The following is a 20095-nucleotide window of genomic DNA, read 5'->3' on the forward strand; positions in this document are numbered from 1 at the left end:
CCAGAGTGGAGCCCAGTGTGGGGCTTGAGCTCACCACCCTGGGATCAAGACCTGAGCTGAGATCAAGAGTTGGACGCTTTACCGACTGAGCCATGCAGGCACGCCCCCCCCCCCTCCCTTTTAAAGCAGCTTTTAATCACTCCCTTTAGTCCTAATGTTAACATATTTTTATTCTACTGTACACAGGCATATATATTTGAGTCAGTGGTCAAATAGCAGCTGAAGTGGTTGATGCTTTCTTGGTTCTCACAGTTGTTATTTAACACCATACAATTAATCAATATCAAGCCCTGTTTGAAGAGTTGGCAGTGAAATATATTGCAGTTAGAATATATGTAATTCCTAGTAGGTGCTCAAATTATCCTCAACTCATTTCTTTTCTTTCCATTTGGACCACACACAAGCAACTCTTGAGGGGGGCGATACTTATGAAATTGAGATCATGCAATTTGACAACAGAAGTTAATATATAACAACCTTTATGCTAAAATACATGCAAAATGTTTATGCTCATGCCCTAGAATTATTATAAAAATTCCATTCTTTCATATCACTTTCTGCCTAGAATTTCTACCTTAACAGCAAGACTTGCAGATATATTTTGTGATTAGCATGTTAATTTGCAACATATATTCCTACTATATTATTATATTTTGTATGTATTTGACATTTTAACTTTTATTTTTAATTTAACTATTTTCCTTGCATGGTTGATATAGTTCTTATTTCAATTCAAGACCAAAAATTAAATATTGCTGATAGCTTTATTTCACTTATTTCATTTATTTCATTATTCATGAAATATACACAAATTTCTAGTTCTATTTATTTATTTTTTTAACCTAAAATGCCAAAGCAAAATAAAAAAATATATAGAGGGACTGTAGCATCACTTTAATGCAAAGTGCACAGGAAGAGAAAGCTATGAAAGTGTTTTAAGAAGAGAGAGGAATGAAATTTCTGGGTGTTACAGTATTTCTCTAACTTCGTATCTGTAATAACCATCAAAGATAATTAATGCAAATTCAGATTACATGTGGGCCTCTTGAAGCAATGAGTCCCATAACAAACTGAGAAAAATTTCTTATGAATAATTTCTGTGCTTCTTCATTTTATTGACTCCATTTCCAAGGTACAGAGGATAACTTTTATTTGTGGCTACAAGCTTCTATGTTTATAAATATTAGCACTAATTTTTATACTGTGCATAGTATATATACTTTTAGATTTATACTAATAACCCATCTTACCAATCAATCCCCCTGTGGTAGTTATTTCTATTAAAGAACTGTACCTCCTCAAAGGTTTTTGGGCTGGGGGAGTTACTAAAGATGGAAGGATGCATAACCAGGAACAAATACAAAGCAGTGGTTCCTGAAAAGACAATAGAGGTTTAAAAATTAATTAAATGAAAACAGATTCCTACTATTAGCATTTCAAAGTCATTAATATACCAAGTATTGTAATGATCCAAACAGATACATATTAGTACTCCTTGAATTAAACTGAATAATCAGCATTTTAAAAGAAGCATATTGGAAAAATGGAGTTAAGTGTGATGTGAGAAAAGGCTTGTTGCAGGGACTAGGAGAACTGGTTTTTGACCTCATCTCAATCACTGATTTGGTCTGTGACTTGGCTTTTAGCTTGGCTTTTTTGGTGGAAAGTCACCTGCCTTGCTTATTTCATAGACTTTCTCTGGGGATGAAAAGATATATTGAACCTGAAGATATTTTGGTATTAATAAAGCATTATATGAATGAAAGACATCATTATTTAATAGAAGATATTACATCACTAAAATCATGTAGCTGAGTTCTCCTATAAGTTCTTCCTAAGGCCTATGAAAGCTGATTAAATTTGAGACAGAATTTAAACTTTCAACACGTTTGTTTAAATTTGAATATGCTTACTTAAAAATGTGATATCGAAAATAGGTTTTTGGAAAAAAATTGTGTCCTTTCTTAGTGATATAACATAAAATTTGCAATTTGGAAAGAGAATGGCATATCACAAGTGCCCATATGGATCTGTGACTATTGGGGATCAAGAGTATGATTTTTTTTCCAAAATGAGCAATGTCATAGACTGTAAAATTAGTGTTTTAGAGCCTAAATTATGAGCTAAAGGGTACAGATTAGGTTGCTACAAGAAAAAGACAATCTGAGTTCAGTTTGCCTAAAATTTAACCACATGCTTGCTGTAATTGTAATTGTGTTTATAAAATCATACTATTAAAATATTTCTGGTCCATGTATTCAGTCTTCTTAAGGCTCTAGTTTCCACTTCTCTGCTCTAATGTGGTTTATATCATTATACAATCTGATGGGGCGGGACCTGTGAATTATACTCTAAGTCAATAAGAGCTAGCAATGGTCTTCAGACATGGCCTTATAACATTTCTCTCACTTGGAGAAATTACTTTCTGATTTTGCTTAGTAATAATGTCATGTTGCCGTCTGTATTAAATTTTGAATTTTCTTATCTCTCTGACAAGCTCTATTTAATATTGTACTTAAATCTAGTATATCAACACAACAGAAAATTTGTTAAAATAACTCTGTCAAGAGCAAAACTGTCTAAAACAATGAATTGAAAGAGGCAGTGTTTCTAGATTATATCTTAGCCAAACTATGAACATTTTATCTATACCCATGGGTACCTGTGAGGAATGAAACATAGTAATCTATGATATACAAAATAAAAATGCTCTTCACAAGCTTGACCTAAAACAGTGGTTCTCACACTTTAGCATGCCTTAGACTAACCTGGAGGTCTTGTTAAAACACAGAGAATCGAACCCTATCCCAGAGGTTCTGATTCAGTACACTTTGAAAACCACAACTTAAAAGAAATGTGTAACAAAATCTAAAACTTATTTGGGGGAAAAATGTTCCATTACTTGAAATCCGTAGTAGAGTAAAGCTTTCTTGAACATGGTGTTTAGAGTCAGGTAAATTCTAGGATCAGGATTTTATTTCTAACACTTATCAGTTGTGTGAAGGTGAACAAAAATATCTAAGCTGAGACTTAGTTTTCTTATCTGTGTAGTGGGGGAAAAATACTTAGCTATCAGGGTTTTATGAGGGTCAAGTAAGACAATCTGTATAAAAGTACCTAAATAGCTTCATATCTCAATATTAGTAAAGTATTTTTTAAAATAACAGCTTTTATGAGATAAAAATTCAATAATGCGTTTAAAAATTGAAAAAAAAAGTCTTTGTGAGGATAGGAAGTATGACCATTATAATGTGAAAAAAGAAAAGAGAATTAGTCCCTTTCTTAGATCAACTGAAAGCATTCTTTTCTGAATTTTATTTTTAAGAATTGTATTCAATCATATTGTTTGCTTTTAATAGCATGATCAGCATTAATAAGACAAACTGAAAAAATAGACATGTAATTGTTCACATAGTCAGTAAAAGGTATAATATAATTTATCAGTGGTCAGAAAATTGTTAGATTGTGGTTTCTGAACTCTGTCTTTACCTACACTTATTCTTGGGTCTGAATAAACTGTCCTATGTGTGTGTATTTGAATGTGTTTAATGTGTGTATGTATGTAAAACAACCACCTAATCATAGACACACACATTCAAATAACCATCCATAAAGCTTCAGTTTTATTTTTTGTCAGTTTCAACACTAAAAATATTTGAATATGCTTAAGAATATACATCTATGCAAAAGTATTCAGAAAAATGCTTCTGATGAAACTAAAGTTAAAATGAAGCTATTTAATTTTTATGTAACTGATGAGAAGATATGTTTATCCTTTTAAAAAATCAACTTCACAAAATATTGATATACATAGTAACATGGATGAATCTCAAAAGCATTATCTTACGTGAAAGAAGTCAAATGCACAAGACTGCACATTTTACTCTTCCATTTATATGAAATTCTAGAAAAGCAAAACTATGGTACCAGAAAGTAGTTTCCTGTGACTGAGGATGGGGGAGGGGCATTGACTGCAAAGGCACATGGGTGGAGAAACTTTTTAGGGAGACAGAAGTGGGGTTTTTTTTGGTTTTGTTTTTGAGACAGAATGTTGTGGTGGTTACACAACTGTGTACAATTGTCAAAATTCATCAGAATTTTCATTTAAAATTGGTGACTTTTAATGCATGTAAATTATACCACTACAGAACTGGGAAAAAAATTAGTTTCCATAAAAAGAGATAAAAAATTTTCTTCCAAAGGTAAATGTCATATATAATTGTAACATAAACATTTGGAAACACAACTGAGTTTAAGATGGCAAGTACTGATTCTTCCATCTGACCATGATTTTTAAATGTCTGCACATCTAGCATGGAACAAGAGGCAGCCCTTCCTGCAGGGCTTTCTGGAGTGAACTCGATATGCCACGCTTCAGAGAGACATGATCAGTAATGACAGTGGGAGTTCGCTGAAAAGACTTGACTTTAGATATTTTTCTAGCTGCCTCTTGACTTTAAAATACATAAGGCCGAATGAAATAAACAAGGACAAGAAAAGTATTTATCATATTTATTATTGTTTTCAGATTGATATTGGCAAATGGGACTAAGAGAAAATGAATAGGCTAACCTCTCTGTGTACATTACATAAAATTTTCTCCAGTTATTTTTAGAGAAATGAGGAGACGGAAGGTATTCCCCTTAGAAAGGGATATGGTTGAAATGGCTGTTTTCTGTGAAGCCAGAATCCGAGAGCCCCAAATAATTTATCATGCAGGAAAGAGCATGGATATTTGGCATTTTAAAGCTTCCACCGGGCTTCATTTTAATACTGATTCTTAAAGAAACAAGAAGTTTATGGGGAGAAAAAATTGCATGCCAATTTAAGAAAAGGCACAAAAATTGCATGCCAATTTAAGATTTCTCCTGGGTATGGGTAAATGCCTTTGTTAGCACAAAGTTTTGTTTATGTCTGGAATTCTGCTTGTCAAACATCCTTTAGATTTTTAGAAAACAGTCATCTCTGCAAGAAATAGTTTAGAGATAAACTATATCAGGAAGATGGCAGGAAGAGGCTTTTTCTGGAAGGGATTTATTATAAAGAGTTATCGATACTTATATGTGTTTATCTCGACTTTTGATGAAATCCTGTCAGTCACTTTTTAAACATGTTAAACATTTAAAAATGTTAACATTTTTCAATTAAGGTCTTTGGCAAAAAAGGAATATTTTCTACCAAATTGCTGGATATTCAAACAGTGTGACATTTATTTTCATCTTTTTCACTTTAAAAAATTCCTTGACAAGCATTTAAATACATTATCAAGCTAAACAAACATTATGTCAGAGAACCAATGTGTTATTCATCCATCAGTATATATAGGAATTCTGAAAACTCTTTATGACAAGAACTCACTGTCTAGTCATCAGGAATTTTATACTGTTTGGTTAATCATAACAAAAAGCTCTCACCAGTTTTCTGGGGTCCTATTACCAAGAATTTTGGTAAACGATCACAGGTTTTTTCTTTAGACCAAATGTCTCTGTGGCGTTTGTCATCACAAGGATTCTAAATGGGAGAAGAATACAGAGATGTATTTTTTGATAAGTGGCCACTATGCTAGAGTTTTTCAACTTCTGTCCTTGAAAAGATATTCCAGGAAGCAAAGCTATGCGACTTCTTTTAAATGAAAGCTTTGAAGTGGCATCATGGAAGCTTTCAAGTAACCCTTTCCATCCTGAACCCTTTCCATCCAACCAACCCTTCCATCCTGAAGTTGAGTGTCTACTGAGGGGTTGGGGAGAGGGAAGACAGCCTCATAGCACTGAGGATTTAGTATTTTTTCTGCTTTTGGCCGTTCTACATCTTAATTGTGTGTGTGTGTGTGTGTGTGTGTGTGTGTGTGTGTGTGTACACATGTGTGTGTTTTATTTATTTTTATTTTTTTTTCCAACATTTATTTATTTTTGGGACAGAGAGAGACAGAGCGTGAACGGGGGAGGGGCAGAGAGAGAGGGAGACACAGAATCGGAAACAGGCTCCAGGCTCTGAGCCATCAGCCCAGACCCCGACGCGGGGCTCGAACTCACGGACCGCGAGATCGTGACCTGGCTGAAGTTGGACGCTTAACCGACTGCGCCACCCAGGCGCCCCTACATGTGTGTGTTTTAAAATAGTGAGCTCCAATGTAGTGTGGGGCAGGGACTGTGCTTCCTGCTAACCTAAAAGAAGATACACTCTAAGCATTCCATAAGTAATTGAAATACAATGTGTAAGATTTTTGTTCTAAATAACTTTGAGCTGTTTTGCTGTGCTTCAAAGAGATACAGATCTGGCCATAATGATACTATTTAAAGAGACAGCAGATTCCTTTCAGATAAGTATTACTATAACTTTGCAGAATATGATTCTAAAAAGCACTAAATTTCAGCAAAAGGGTAAAATGAAGGTGAAATACTATCTTAGGGATCTGCTTTTGGTGTATAGTACATAAACCAAACACACCATGCAAGATGTATCTAGAACATCCTTAATTTCCACTGCAAAGTGCTCATTATGTGAAGACTTAAAAGTTCCCTTTAATACTACTTCAGATATAGGCAATCAGGACAGCACTTCTATTCAATTAATACTACAGATATGTGCAGTTAAAGGAACTTTCTGCTTATTTACAATAAGCAACAGATGGTATGACTAAAGTGAGGGTATTCTTTTTGGCTGCTGTTAAAAAAAAAGTTGTTTCAAACCTGTCACCTGAAATAATAATGATTTCAGTTTAAAAGTAAGGTGTTAAATCAGCAGGAAAATTGCATGTCTTTCCAGTGGCTAACATTTGGTGATATTATGCAGTGGTTAAGGAAGAAAGATGTGCATTATAGTAACTGCAAAGTACTATATAGTGATAATTCCACAACCACTGACTTTCACATACTGAAATGTGTAGTTATGTCTCTTCTTGGAGTTACCTGTTTGTGTTCAGGTGGTAATTAGCTCATGTTCAAAGCTGAATGCATTGAGTATGTAGTTCAGATCTTGCTGCAACCTTCTCCTTCTGATGATTGTTATTACTGTACCATCAGCTCTATTAGCAACTCTCTAGTAGCTCAGTAACTCTCATTTAGAACAGTACTTAAGAGCACAGCCTCTGGAGCTGGATGGCCTGGAACTGATTCCCACTCTGTCACACAGTGGCCTTGTAAAGGTGTCTTAGCATTTGCCTGCCTCAGTTTCTTCATCTATAAAATGGGGATCATAACTATACCTACCACACAGGGTAGTTTAAGGATTAAATGAGTTAACATATAAAGAACCCAATGTGACACATAATAAGCACCAAATAATTATTTGCCATGATTATTACTTTCCCCAGAGTACGGAGTAGGCAGTTTAAGTTCAAATTATGTTTCTGCAATTCTGGGACACATGAGAATGTATACTTTGAAATCTGGGTTATGCCTAGAACAGTTTGCATATGCCATGTGTGTGTGATATTTTTTCTAAAAAGCTCAGTAATTTTTCCACCAAACACTTTTCCCATATCCAAAGTAATTCCCAACTAATACTTTTGAAGGCTGCCCATATTCTCCAGCTGCTGGTGTACCCCGTGGTTCAGAAAGCAGACGTCAGTTCTGAACTCTTCTCCCCTATCCCTCTGATGTTATTTAGTCATTAGAGATATAAGATGTGCTCTAGGAGGACTAGCTGGCTACTTGCTTAGCATCCAACCTACTTACCATTCTTCTACTCTTTTCAGCCTATTGCAGTCTGCAAATTGTTCCCCCTCTCTTGACTGAAAACATGACATCCATTGAACCCCCCACTGAGCTTGTAGAATTTCATAATTTCTAATGGGCATAGGAACAGAGAATTTGGCCCACTACGAAGCAATAATACAAAACTGCAATTCAGGAGGAAATAGTTTCTCAAATCTACCAACATTTCAAAAATGTAGCCCCCTCCCCACCCCAGATGCCTTCACTTTTCAGATAGGATTATATAAAATTTGTTTATGGAATTACTTAATTATACTAATTATTGAACAAATATTACCTGCCAGAGAGGGTCTTTTTGATCGGGAAAGAGCTCAAAATACTTGTGAGCCAGCTGCGCTGGAGGCAGAGTCTGAAGTCGCAGGTTCGTCCAGGTCTGCATGAAGTTGGCCAGATTAACAAAGGTATATAGTCCCAGCCGGTCATTCCCATAATTGGACAGATGTGTCATGAAAATGCTGATCTGAAAAAGGCAAATGAACTTCAGTGTAAACACAAGTTATTTCAACCCTAGGGGGAAGTGCAATCATAGCAATGCTAGTTTTTAAGTGGTCTTTGCACAGGGTTTAAATTCATGACATGTTTTGGAACTGTGGACATATCCCAGATACTCTCATTATATTAATGCATATTAGAAGATGTGTTATTAGTAAGATGTGACCATTTTTTTGTGAGGTTTTAACATATTTCATAATAAAAAACGAGTCCAACTGCCATATATCCATGTTGGTGCAATTAGTTGGATGCTGAATAATGTCCTAGATGCTCACACATAATGGCTTCATGTTATGCGACCTATTCATACTTTGCGGCAGCAGAATCTCTGGAGGTTGGGATTTTATAATTTGAGTCTATTTAATTTGGCTTTTAATGTAGTACTTCAAGTTAAAGAATATAAATAATCAATGTAACACCAATATTAGCATTAAGTGAATATCCTCTGATTTGTATTTATTAAAGGCCATAATTCCAGAGGACTAGGGACTAAATTTTTACTAAAATAAGTATTAACTATTTTCCATCAATAATATTGTCAAACCCTTTTCCATATTCAGTGAGTGTACTATTTCCAGCATCAAATACCTCCTGTAAGACAAATTTTCAATGTTTGGCTAGATAAAATCAACTCTTCCTATGGAAGCAGCTGACCTAGATTGAATCCATGCATTGAAAACAAAATCACAGTGTTTTCTTTACAATAAAATAAATGTAAATTCTGTAGGTTTGATTAAATTGGTCTGGAATGCAGAATGGGCTTTTTAAAAGCCACTGTTTCAAGTGAATACAAGTAGTTTTTGTTGGTGAAGTGTTGACAAACGGAAATAATTCTGTATGAGATTTTCAATGGCAAAGAAACCATTGTCTCATTTGTGCTGCTATAAAAAAGATCATAAAAATAACTCATGTGATAATAGTACTTTCCTAAAATATATAATGTCATGTGAGTGAATAGTAATAATAGTTATTATAATCATCATAATAATGAATATAATGGGTTCATTCATTAGAGACTGAAAGAAATATTCAAGAAAATTTATTGAGGTAAAGTAGCAGAGATGAGGGAATGGTTATATTAAAACTGGATACAATGAATTAGAAAAAAATCTAATTACTTACAACTATGAATAAGAGGAAACATTGATATCCTTTATTCTATAGAATAAGTCCTGCTGGCTTTCATATGAAAAGCTTCAACTGTGATCAAGGATATTTAATTGTATTTCTATTCACTCTGCCTGAACATATATTAAATCTTAGAACTTTCACAAACAAAATACTTTGAGGGTAACTTTAAATAGCTACCAGCAGACTGATGCAGTCATGAAATTAATAAGTAAGACTTTTATTACCATTTTGGGTATTTCTGAAAAATGAGACTTTTAAAATTTAACCTTCTGGTTATTTTTATAGTAGCTTCAATTCTATGACTTTTGTTTCCCTTCCTTTTCTCCAAAATGTATCAAAAGTCAGTTGTTGAGAGACTTAAGAAAATCATGCTTACATGTGCAAGTTCTTTTCTAATGTTTGTTAGAGGCAGTCTCTCATCATTCATATTAAAAACTACATTTTTCAGTATAGCTCAACAACAATAGCAAAATGATACTTCAAGTTGTCTATTAAAGGAAAAATTTTAATACCATATAATATACATATATATATATTAACTCAGCCACTAGTTCAAATTTTTGCTTTATTTATGAGAGATTTATCAATGTATCTATGTGTCTATATTTCACTTGAATAACATTTGCAGTGGGCATAAAATGGGAAATATGGAGATGTTGTGTGAATTTGTGGTACCAATACATTCGACCTCCATTTGAATTTACTTTACAACCCAGGAAACATTGTATTCTGTGACATTTAAAGCAGAGTGTCATTTTTTTTACCTATATGAGTATAGAAGGTTAAAAAAAATGCTACTCTTTCTCTCTCTTTTTTTTTAATGTTTATTTATTTTTGAGAGAGAGAGAGAGGGCGGGGGGGCGGGGAGAGAACATGTGTGGGGGAGGGGCAGAGAACGAGGGAGACACAGAATCTGAAGCAGGCTCCAGACTCTGAGCTGTCAGCACAGAGCCCGACGTGGGACTTGAACCCACCAACCGTGAGACCATGACCTGAGCTGAAGTCAGACACTCAACCAACTGAACACCCAGGTGTCCCAGAAAAAAAATGCTACTCTTTCTGTTAAAAACAGAGGCATTTCAGAATGAGTTATGAACTAGTTAATGACATTGCTTTTCCTGAAAGTTGGCAAGAATTAAGGTAATATTTATAAGGTGTTGAACTTAATCCTGTAAAAAAAAAATCCACTTAGCCACCAGTCATGCAACCTTCCTCAGGTTTTCAATTCTATTTTTGTATATCTACTTTACCATAATGCAAAGTGCACCATAAGCAAAACGACTGTTTCAAAGTGATGGTTTTGTAATGTGTGTTACCTCACGACTCATTTAGACTTTGGACTCAAGCCTGGGGTTTGTTTTGTTCTTCTAAGAAATAGAAGGCCATAAAGGGAACATAATTGGTCAGGACATAAAATAATTTCTTTTTAAACTTTTTTTTTTTTGGTGTGTATGTGAATTACAATGCTCTCTCTATACATGGAATATTCTATATCTCTTGCTGCACATGTAACCTCTCCAAGTTGTCTTTATTAATTTTTACTTAAGAAGGTATGCACAACAAACAACAGGGCTAGTGAGAACGGACATATAGTGACACTGTTTTGGTAAAATAATTAGCTTGCTATCCAGACAGTATTTCTTTCTTATTCCTGTTCTGACCAAAGACAACTATAATGTCACTTTATTTCTTGGCAACTGTTTCTGCATGGAATAGAAAGACACGAAGCTTGAAAGGGTTACCAGTTCAGGGAAAATAGACATTAGTCTTTCCCTAAAGAGGATGCCTTTATAACTTTAAGAGTGCTTCAGAACTAAGGCTTTATTTGTTTGCCTTTTTAAAAAGGATAAATGTATCAAAATAAGTTATCTTTGTTATACATACAAGATACAATAAGAAAGAAAATGTCAAAGAAGTTACAATTACATTTCTACAACAGTTTTTGCTACATGCATATTATGAGTAATTAGTTGTTACCAAAAAGACTAATTAGCTGCTTAAAACTCAACTTATTGGAAACTCTGCCAAAGGTACAAAATTTATCTAACAGATGAAAACAACTCTTTCTAGCCTGATAGACACAGACATCTATAACAACATACTTACTATGATGATTTTTCTGTAAAAGGCAAAAGGTAAATGCCAAATATCATATACACTGGTATTTATGAGAGAGAAAACAGATATCATTTGTAAAAGCGTGGCTAAGAGAAAAATGGGGGAGGCTTTATCTACACTTTACAGCCTCAGCCATGTGAATCTAGTAAGTTCCAGCCAGGTATTGGAGATACATGAATCACTACCAAGACGAATAAGGAGCAAAACATTGGTCCCTGTGCAAAGGCAGTTGGCAATGCAGTGTTTCTTTTGAGAAGGTCAGGGGGAGAGGAGAGGAAATAGGGGGGTAAAAAATGTGTTACTTATAATATTTATTATAAACTATGCCATTTATGACTAAATCCACATTTTTCTTATCCTACTACCAGATGCTCTGCCTGGTTCTGGGTGTGTAAATATAAATATCATGCTCATTATTGTTAAGTGTTGTTTGTGAAAAATTAAGAATTCAAAAGGCACAAAGGAATTTACAGTGAAAAAGTCTTCCCACTTCTCTTCTTAAGTCAACCAGTTTTGTTTTGTTTTGTTTTGCTGTCCTTCCAGGTGACCAAAGGTTCAAAAGCCTGAACATATGTAACAGATTACTCAGGAAGTTTATCAAAGTTCAGATCACCAGAACTTACACTCAGTGATTCTGATTTGCTAGGTCTGGAGGGTGTCCTGCTACCTGCATTTTAGAGAATCATCCCTAGTTGTCTTGATGCAGGTATTGTTGAAATATAATTTGAGGAAAACTGGCCAGTCCCATTGTTTATTCCCGTAGGAAAGAGTCCATTCACCAAAAGCGATTGGCTTTTCTGCAGTGGTCCTTTTGAATACATTTTAAACACAAACATGTCCTGTTAAGTCCATAAATATGTTTCAACATCCTAGACACATAACTATCCCTAGCACAAAGAACAATTGTTAAGTGTCCTTGGCCTCTTGATGGTTTCTGTAATGTTGACATATGTGTGGAGATGCACAGAAAATTGCTAAAAAAAAAAAAAAAAAGAGATCTGGTCCACATAGACATGTGTAATTGGTTCCTAATTCCCCTTCAATCCTGTGTTTATTTTATTATTATTGTTTTTTAACCTGAGCAAAATTCTTCTCCATTTCCATATGTACCTCTCAGATGCATATTGCCTTTTAACTTCCCTACTTAAAAGGCTGTCTTTCATATTCATTTTATTTTATTTCATAGCATTTAAAAGGTTCTGTGGCAGAGGACAAGCATACTGTAATTAGCTTCTTTAGGGGAAAAAATAAGGAAAACAGGTTAGTTTTATAAAGTAGTGATCAAACTCTGGAAGGTTCATTTTCATTATCATGAAAACTATATGAGTCCCACCACTGTCAAGATTACACTCCATTATGTAAGCACATCTCTTTCTGGAAAATAAGTAGAAAAAAATCCTGATTAGAAAGCTATTCTATTCATGCTCTGGGCCTAAACCTCCTATTCTATAATTTCCCAGTTGGAATCCTCACATAGTTCCTCACTGCCTTCTGCATTAAATAAAATTCAGGATGTCACCCTCAGTGACAACACGGTCCCAGGTTACCTTTTCAATCTTATCTTGTGTCCTCACTCTGTTCCCAGAGCACCAGTCAGCTTGCCTTGCTTACTGCTTCCCAGTGTTTCCCTGGACACTCCACCCTCCCTGGCTTGGTTTATACAGTTTCTTCTGTCTAGAATATACAACCTCACTTTTCTACCTAGCTCAGTTCTGTAATGTAGCCTGTTACATCGACCTTTTCAGATCTCTCTAGGCAAATTCAAGCTTATAAAAATTTGAGCTCCAGAGCATTGCCATGTAGTCTTTCTGACCTTTTCTTACTCTGGCTTGTATTATGTTAAAAAACAAAATACTTGTGCTTTTTTGTTGTTGTTGCTGTTTTGTATCTAGATTGTTAAGTTCCTTGGAGCTGACAGGGGGCTCTTTCAGCCTTATTCTCTGGACTGCCAATGTATGCACCTTGAGTTGGTACCAGTCATCTTAGTTGTCAAATTGGGAAATCTGGAGTTAGTTATTTTTTAAGTGCTGTTCATTCTAGTGATTCCTTAGCACCATTCAAATTGTTGGCCTTATCAATGATTTATGCTTGTCTCTTCTAACTTCATCTGCATTAGCTCTATAGTCCTCTCCCTGAACTCTGCCTCAAGTCTTCACTTATTTTACCACCCTCTTGCTTCTGTTTCCTGTGAAACTTCCTTTGTAAATAAACTCTTAGGCCTTTGACTTTGGCCTGCACAGTGGTTAAGAAAGTGGGTTTGGCCACTTACTGGCTTTTTGATTCTAGTAAGTCATTTAAACTCTTAATACTTTAACTTACTTACCTAAAAGGAGGGGGAAAAGGGTATAAAATAGTAACTGCCTTACAGTGTTGTGATAATTAAGTGTAATAAAATAAAACATTTATTTTATTTATTTTTAACATTTATTTATTTTTGAGAGAGATTGAGAGAAAGAGAGAGAGAGAGAGAGAGAGAGAGAGCAAGCAGGGGAGGGGCAGAGAGACACAGAATCCAAAGCAATCTCCAGGCTCTGAGCTGTCAGCACAGAACCCAACCCGGGGCTCGAATTCACACACTGCGAGATCATGACCTGAGCGGAAGTTGGATGCTTAACCGACTGAGCCACCCAGCCGCCCCTTAAAACAAAACATTTAAAGCATTGCTTGATACACAGTGATTGCTTAATAAATTATAGCTGTTTATTGTTGTTATTATTAATATATTATTATTATTTTGGAGGAACGTTATTTCTCATTTATAGCTTCCTTCCAGCAGTTTGTCAACCTTATCTATACCTCTAGTATCTTAATTCTTTCATTTTTTTTTCTGTCAACATCCATCTGATCACTTCCTCTAGCCATCAAGATTCTGTGGTTAACAATTCGACCTTCTCTCCCACTATCACCTTCAGATGCCCAAATCATCTTTTTGCTTTCATTGTTCTACAAATCTAAGACTTTATATCAGTTTTTCATTCATGTCTATCAATTTCTTCATTCCACATATGGAGTGTTCAGCACACTAGAGAAAAACCACATAATGGGAGCTTTTAATGTCACATAAGCACATGGTCCTCAATCTCAATGAATCTTCCTTCCTTCCTTCCTTCCTTCCTTCCTTCCTTCCTTCTTTTCTTTTTCTTTCCTTCTTTCTTTCTTTCTTTCTTTCTTTCTTTCTTTCTTTCTTTCATATTTTAAGTGTTTATTTTTGAGAGAGAGAGAGAGAGGGTGAGAGAGAGAGCAGACAGGGGCATGCACAGAGCATGATGCAGGGCTCGAACACATGAAACCCTGAGATCATGACCTGAGCCAAAACCAAGAGTTGGACGCTTAACCGACTGAACCTCCCAGGCGCCCCATCAATGAATCATTCGTACTACTGGATATTCTTTTAATTCATTATCTTCAGTTGCCTTCAGCAGCTATTTCAATCTTTCATCCTTCTCTTGAGGTCTTCTACTTAATCTCCACTCTCCTTAATCCCTCTAGTTAATGATCCCATGATTAACAGGGAGTAATGGTCATCAGGCAGGAACTCTTTTTATATATATTTCTTTTTTTTCCAGCTTTATTGAGAAATAATTTGTATACATTATTATATAAGTTTGCGGAGTATTGACTTACATATTGTTAAATGATTACCACAATAAGTTCAGCTAACATTCATCTTCTCTTCCAGATACATTATAAAGAAAATAAAAGGGAAAAGAACTGAATGGAAAAAAACTTTTCTTATGATGAAAAACTGAGGATGTACTCTCTTAACAAATTTTTTTTATACAGCAGTGTTACCTGTAGTCATTGTGTTGTACATTACATGCTTAATACTTCTTTGTTTTATAACTGGAAGTTTGTAATTTTGGCCACCTGTCTCCAGGTCTCTTTATGCCTACTCCCTGCCTCTGATACTCTGGTAACTACAAATCTGATCTTTTTTTTTTTTCTATGAGTTTGTTTTTGTTTTTAGATTCCACATAGAAGTGAGATTATACAGTATTTGTCTTTGTCTGACTTGTTTCACTTAGCATAATTCCTTCAACATCTATCCACGTTGTCACAAATAGTAGGATTTCCCCCTTTTTGTGGCTGAATGGTATTCCAGTGTTTGTGTGTATTACAACTTATTTATCCATTAATCCATCAATGTACACTTAGGTTGTTTCCATGCCTTGGCTATTGTAAATAATGCTGCTATGCACATGAGGGTACAGATAACTTTTCAAGTTAGTTTCATTACCTTTTCATATATTCCCAGAAGTGGAATTGCTAGATCATATGGCAGTTCTGTTTTTAATTTTTTGAGGATTCTTCATACTGTTTTCCATAATAGTTGTACAAATTTACAGTCCCACCAACAGTTCACAAGGTTTCCTTTTCTCAACATCTATACCAGCATTCTCTATCGCTTATTCTTTTGATAATGGCCATACTGACAGGCATGAGGTGATATCTCATTGTGGCTTTGATTTGCATTTCCCTAATAACTATTGATGTTGGCATCTTTTCATGTACCCATTAGCCTTTCATGTATCTCCTTTGGAAAAATGCCTATTCAGGTCCTTTGCCCATCTTTAATTAATTTAATTTGTTTTTGTTTTCTATTGAGTTGTATGAATTCTTTATATACTTTGAATATTTACTCCTTATTAGATATATACTTTGCAAATATTTTTTCCCATTCTGTAGGTTGTCTTTTCTCTTTATTGATGGCTTCTTTTGCTGTGCAGAAGCTTTTTAGTTGATGCAGTCCCACCAGTTTATTTTTTATTTTGTTGCTTATGCTTTAGGTGTCATATCCAAAAAAATAGTTACCATGACCCATGTCAAGGAACTTTGTTCCTATGTTTTCTTCCACGAGTTTCATGGTTTCAGGTCTTACATTTAAGTCTTAAACCATTTTGGGTTAATTGTTGTGAATGTTAAAAAAGAAATAGGTCCATTTGATTCTTTTACATGTGAATATTCAATTATCCCAGCATCATTTTTTAAAGAGACTATCTTTTCTCCATTGAGTATTCTTGGCTCCCTTGTCAAATAGTTGACTCTGTATGCTTGCGTTTATTTCTGGGCCATCTATTCTGTTCTATTGCTCTATTTGCCTGTTTTTTTTTTTATTTTTTTATTTTTTTTTAATTTTTTTTTTATGAAATTTATTGACAAATTGGTTTCCATACAACACCCAGTGCTCATCCCAAAAGGTGCCCTCCTCAATACCCATCACCCACCCTCTCCTCCCTCCCACCCCCCATCAACCCTCAGTTTGTTCTCAGTTTTTAAGTCTCTTATGCTTTGGCTCTCTCCCATTCTAACCTCTTTTTTTTTTTTTTTTTATTTGCCTGTTTTTATGCCAGTACCATACTGTTTTGATGACCATAGCTTTTATACTATAGCTTGAAATCAAGAAGTGTGATACCTCCTGCTTTGTTCTCCTTTTTCAGGATTTCTTTGGTTATTTAGGGGCTTTGTGATTCCCAATAAATTTTAGGAATTTTTCTTTTTTTTAAACTCTGTAAAAATTGCCATTGAAATTTTGATAGGGATTGCATTGAATCCATAGATGGCTTTCAGTAGTATTAACACTTTACCAACATTAATTCTTCTACTCCATGAACATAGGAAATCTTTTTACTTATTTGTGTCACCTTTGATTTCTTTCATGAATATCTTGGAATTTTCAGCATAGAGAACTTTCACCTCATTAGTTAAATTTATTTTTAAGTATTTTATTTTTTTATACTATTGTAAATATGATTGGTTTAATTTCTTTTTCAGAAATTTTGTGGTTAGTGTACAGAAGTGCTACTGATTTTTATATATTCATTTAATATTCTGCAACTTTACTGAATTCATTGATTATATCTAACAGTTTGTTTGTTGATTGAGTCTATAGGATTTTCTCCATATAAAATCATGTCATCTGTAAATAGAGACAATTTTACTTCTTTCTTTCCAGTTCTGATACTTTTCATTTCTTTTCCTAGCCTGATTGCTCTAGTAAGGACTTCTAGTACTGTGTTGAATTGGAGTGGTGAGAATGGGCACCCTTTTCTTGTTTCTGATCTTAGAGGAGAGATTTTATCATTTTACCACTGAATGTGATGTTAGCTGTAGGTCTGTCATATATGCCTTTAGTATGTATTATGTTGAGATATTATGTTCAGATATGTTCCTTTTTTGCCTAATTTATTTAGAGTTTTTAACATGAAAGGATGTTGAATTTGGTCAAGTGCTTTTTCTGCATCTATTGAGATAATCATATATTTCTTTTATTCTATTAATGTGATGTATCATTAATTGATTTGCATATGTCAAACCATCCTTGCATCACAGGGATAGATTCCACTTGAATTTGTTGCTCTTAAAATTCTTTCTTTGTCTCTGACAAGAATTTAATTACAATGTGTTTTGGTATACACCTATTCAGGTTCAACCTACTTGGGATCCTTTGGCCTCATGGATTTGGATATTCATTCCTCTTTCCAGGTTTGGGAAGTTTTCAGCCATTATTGCTTTAAATATATTTACTGCTCCTTTCTTTTTCTCTTCTCTTTCTGGAATTCCCATAGTACAAATATTGTTTCTTTCTATTGTGTCCTATAATTTTCATAGGTTTTCTTCAATCTTTTTTATTCTTTTTTCTTTTGCTTCTCTGGGTAATTTCCAATGTTCTATACTCCAGGTTGCTAATTCTTTCTTCTGTGAGGTTGAGTCTACTTTTGAAACTTCATTAAATTCTTCAGTTATTGTATTTTTCAACTTTAGGATTTCTTTCTCTCTCTCTCTCTTTTATTTTGATGGTTACTATTTTCTTGTCAAACTTCTCATGTGTTGTTTTCTCAATTTTGTAAGTTGTCTGTGTTTTCTTATAGTTCACTAAGAATAAAAGGATTATTCTGAATTCTTTTTCTGACAGTTCATAAGTTATTGGACCTTTATATTGCTTTTTTTTTTTTGGTGATGGTGTCATATTTACCTGATTTTTCATGATCCTTGATTCCTTACACTCTATCTGTGCATTTTAGTAATAGGACTCCTCTTGCAGACTTTACAGTTTGCCCTAGCAGAGACAGTTCTTCACTAGCCAGTTCAGTTTGGGTTTCTGTGTATGTTTGCTGGTAATGTCTTTGGGAAGGTGGAGCCTGTTATTATAATCTACTTATGGGTGAGGCAACTGTTCAATCTCTGAGGATGGGGATAGGGGGTTGTGCCACTAGCTGGGATAGTATACTAGTTGGATATCCAATACTAGTTGGATAGTATTGCTGGATTCTTTCTTTCCTTTTCTTTCTTTTTTTTCCCTTTCCTTTTCTCTTTCTTTCTTTCTTTCTTTCTTCTTTTCTTTTTTCTTTTCTTTTCTTTTCTTTTCTTTTCTTTTCTTTTCTTTTCTTTTCTTTTCCTTTCGAGAGTCTTAAGCGGGCTCCACACTTAGTGTGAAGCTTGATGGGGCTTGATCTCACAACCATGAAATCATGACCTAAGCCGACTGACTGAGCCACCCAGATACCCGACTGCTGGCTTATTTCTATACCCAATTAAGGCTGTAAGATGGGCTCTGCAGTTGCCTAAATTCTCTGGTCATGTTTACTAGATGGTCAGGACAGGGGACTACATTCAGTAGTGGACAGGGCTGTGAATTAGCTTCTCTGCCCTGGCAGGGCATCAGGCCAGGTCCCAGGGCCTCTATAGCTCATTGTTTGGGGGCCCAAATCAGGCCTGAGTGTGTATAGAATTCCCTGGTCTGGTTAAACTACCAGTTTTGCTCTGTAGACCAGGTAAGCCACAGGCTGTGCTCTGTGTTCCAATCCCACTGTACATAGGGCTGTTGAATGGGCTATACAGCTTCCTGTATGCTCTGGTTAGGTTCTCTGGTCAGACAGGCTGAAGGCTTTATTTAACAATAAGTGGAACTATAAATTAAATTACCAGAATGGGAGCAGTGGAATAAACAGTTCTAAAACTGGTAAAGCTCTTTGTTGTCATAACTCAAGCTAACCTGCATCCCAAGTTCCCTGGCTGAACAGGGCCACTGGCTTTGCCCTGCAAACTGTTGGCTCTGTCTGTGCTTCCTTTGGCTTGAGTGTCAGTGGGCCTCAGGGCTTTTGGGTATTTATTTCAGCCCTTCTGGTCAGATGGGGCTGGAAGATACTCTCCACAGTGTGTTGGGCCCCTTGCCTGGGTGGAGCCCCTTGACTGGGCCACTCAGGCCTCTCAGTTTCCCAAACAGACTGTCTAGTTGGGAGGGGCCAGGAGACACCTTCAGCTATGGCTATGGATTAACCCCCTTGCTTGTGCATAGCACGAGAAGCCTTCATGTCTGGCGCTGGCTTTGCTCTGGAGGTGACTGGCTCAGCACTCCCACCTTTTGGCTCAAGTGCCGCTGGCCACACAGCTTCCAGAAGTTGTCACCAGCCTTCTAGTCAGATTGGGTTGGAAGGCACCCTTCACAGTGAGTGAGGTTGTGACTCAGCACTTTGCATGTGGGTGGGTAAACCAGGCTCTAGGGCTGATGGAACTACTCATTTGAAGATCTGAATCAGTCAGATCTGCTCCCTGCCATATTCCCTGGTCAGAGTGCCCCCAACCTGTTTCTGCATATGAGCAAAGCTGGTTGGGGTTACTACTTGGGCACTGTAGGTATA

At 35.5% G+C, this 20095-nt stretch overlaps 1 protein-coding gene across 3 annotated transcripts in view; it reads right to left on the reverse strand.

Moving 5' to 3' along the window:
* The window catches only part of LOC125163600 (bifunctional heparan sulfate N-deacetylase/N-sulfotransferase 3), a 192256-nt gene that overhangs the window by 25807 nt on the left and 146354 nt on the right, over positions 1-20095 (reverse strand). For all 3 annotated transcript variants that reach the window (XM_047855588.1, XM_047855589.1, XM_047855590.1), the window contains exons 7-9: positions 7993-8175; positions 5415-5511; positions 1251-1374 (exon numbers count right to left, since the gene is read on the reverse strand). In XM_047855588.1, coding sequence (XP_047711544.1) covers positions 1251-1374; positions 5415-5511; positions 7993-8175 — 404 coding nt within the window. The remainder of the gene's footprint in view (positions 1-1250; positions 1375-5414; positions 5512-7992; positions 8176-20095) is intronic.

The sequence above is a fragment of the Prionailurus viverrinus genome, chromosome B1 (genome assembly GCF_022837055.1).
Source record: "Prionailurus viverrinus isolate Anna chromosome B1, UM_Priviv_1.0, whole genome shotgun sequence".
In the NCBI taxonomy this organism is placed as follows: domain Eukaryota; kingdom Metazoa; phylum Chordata; class Mammalia; order Carnivora; family Felidae; genus Prionailurus; species Prionailurus viverrinus.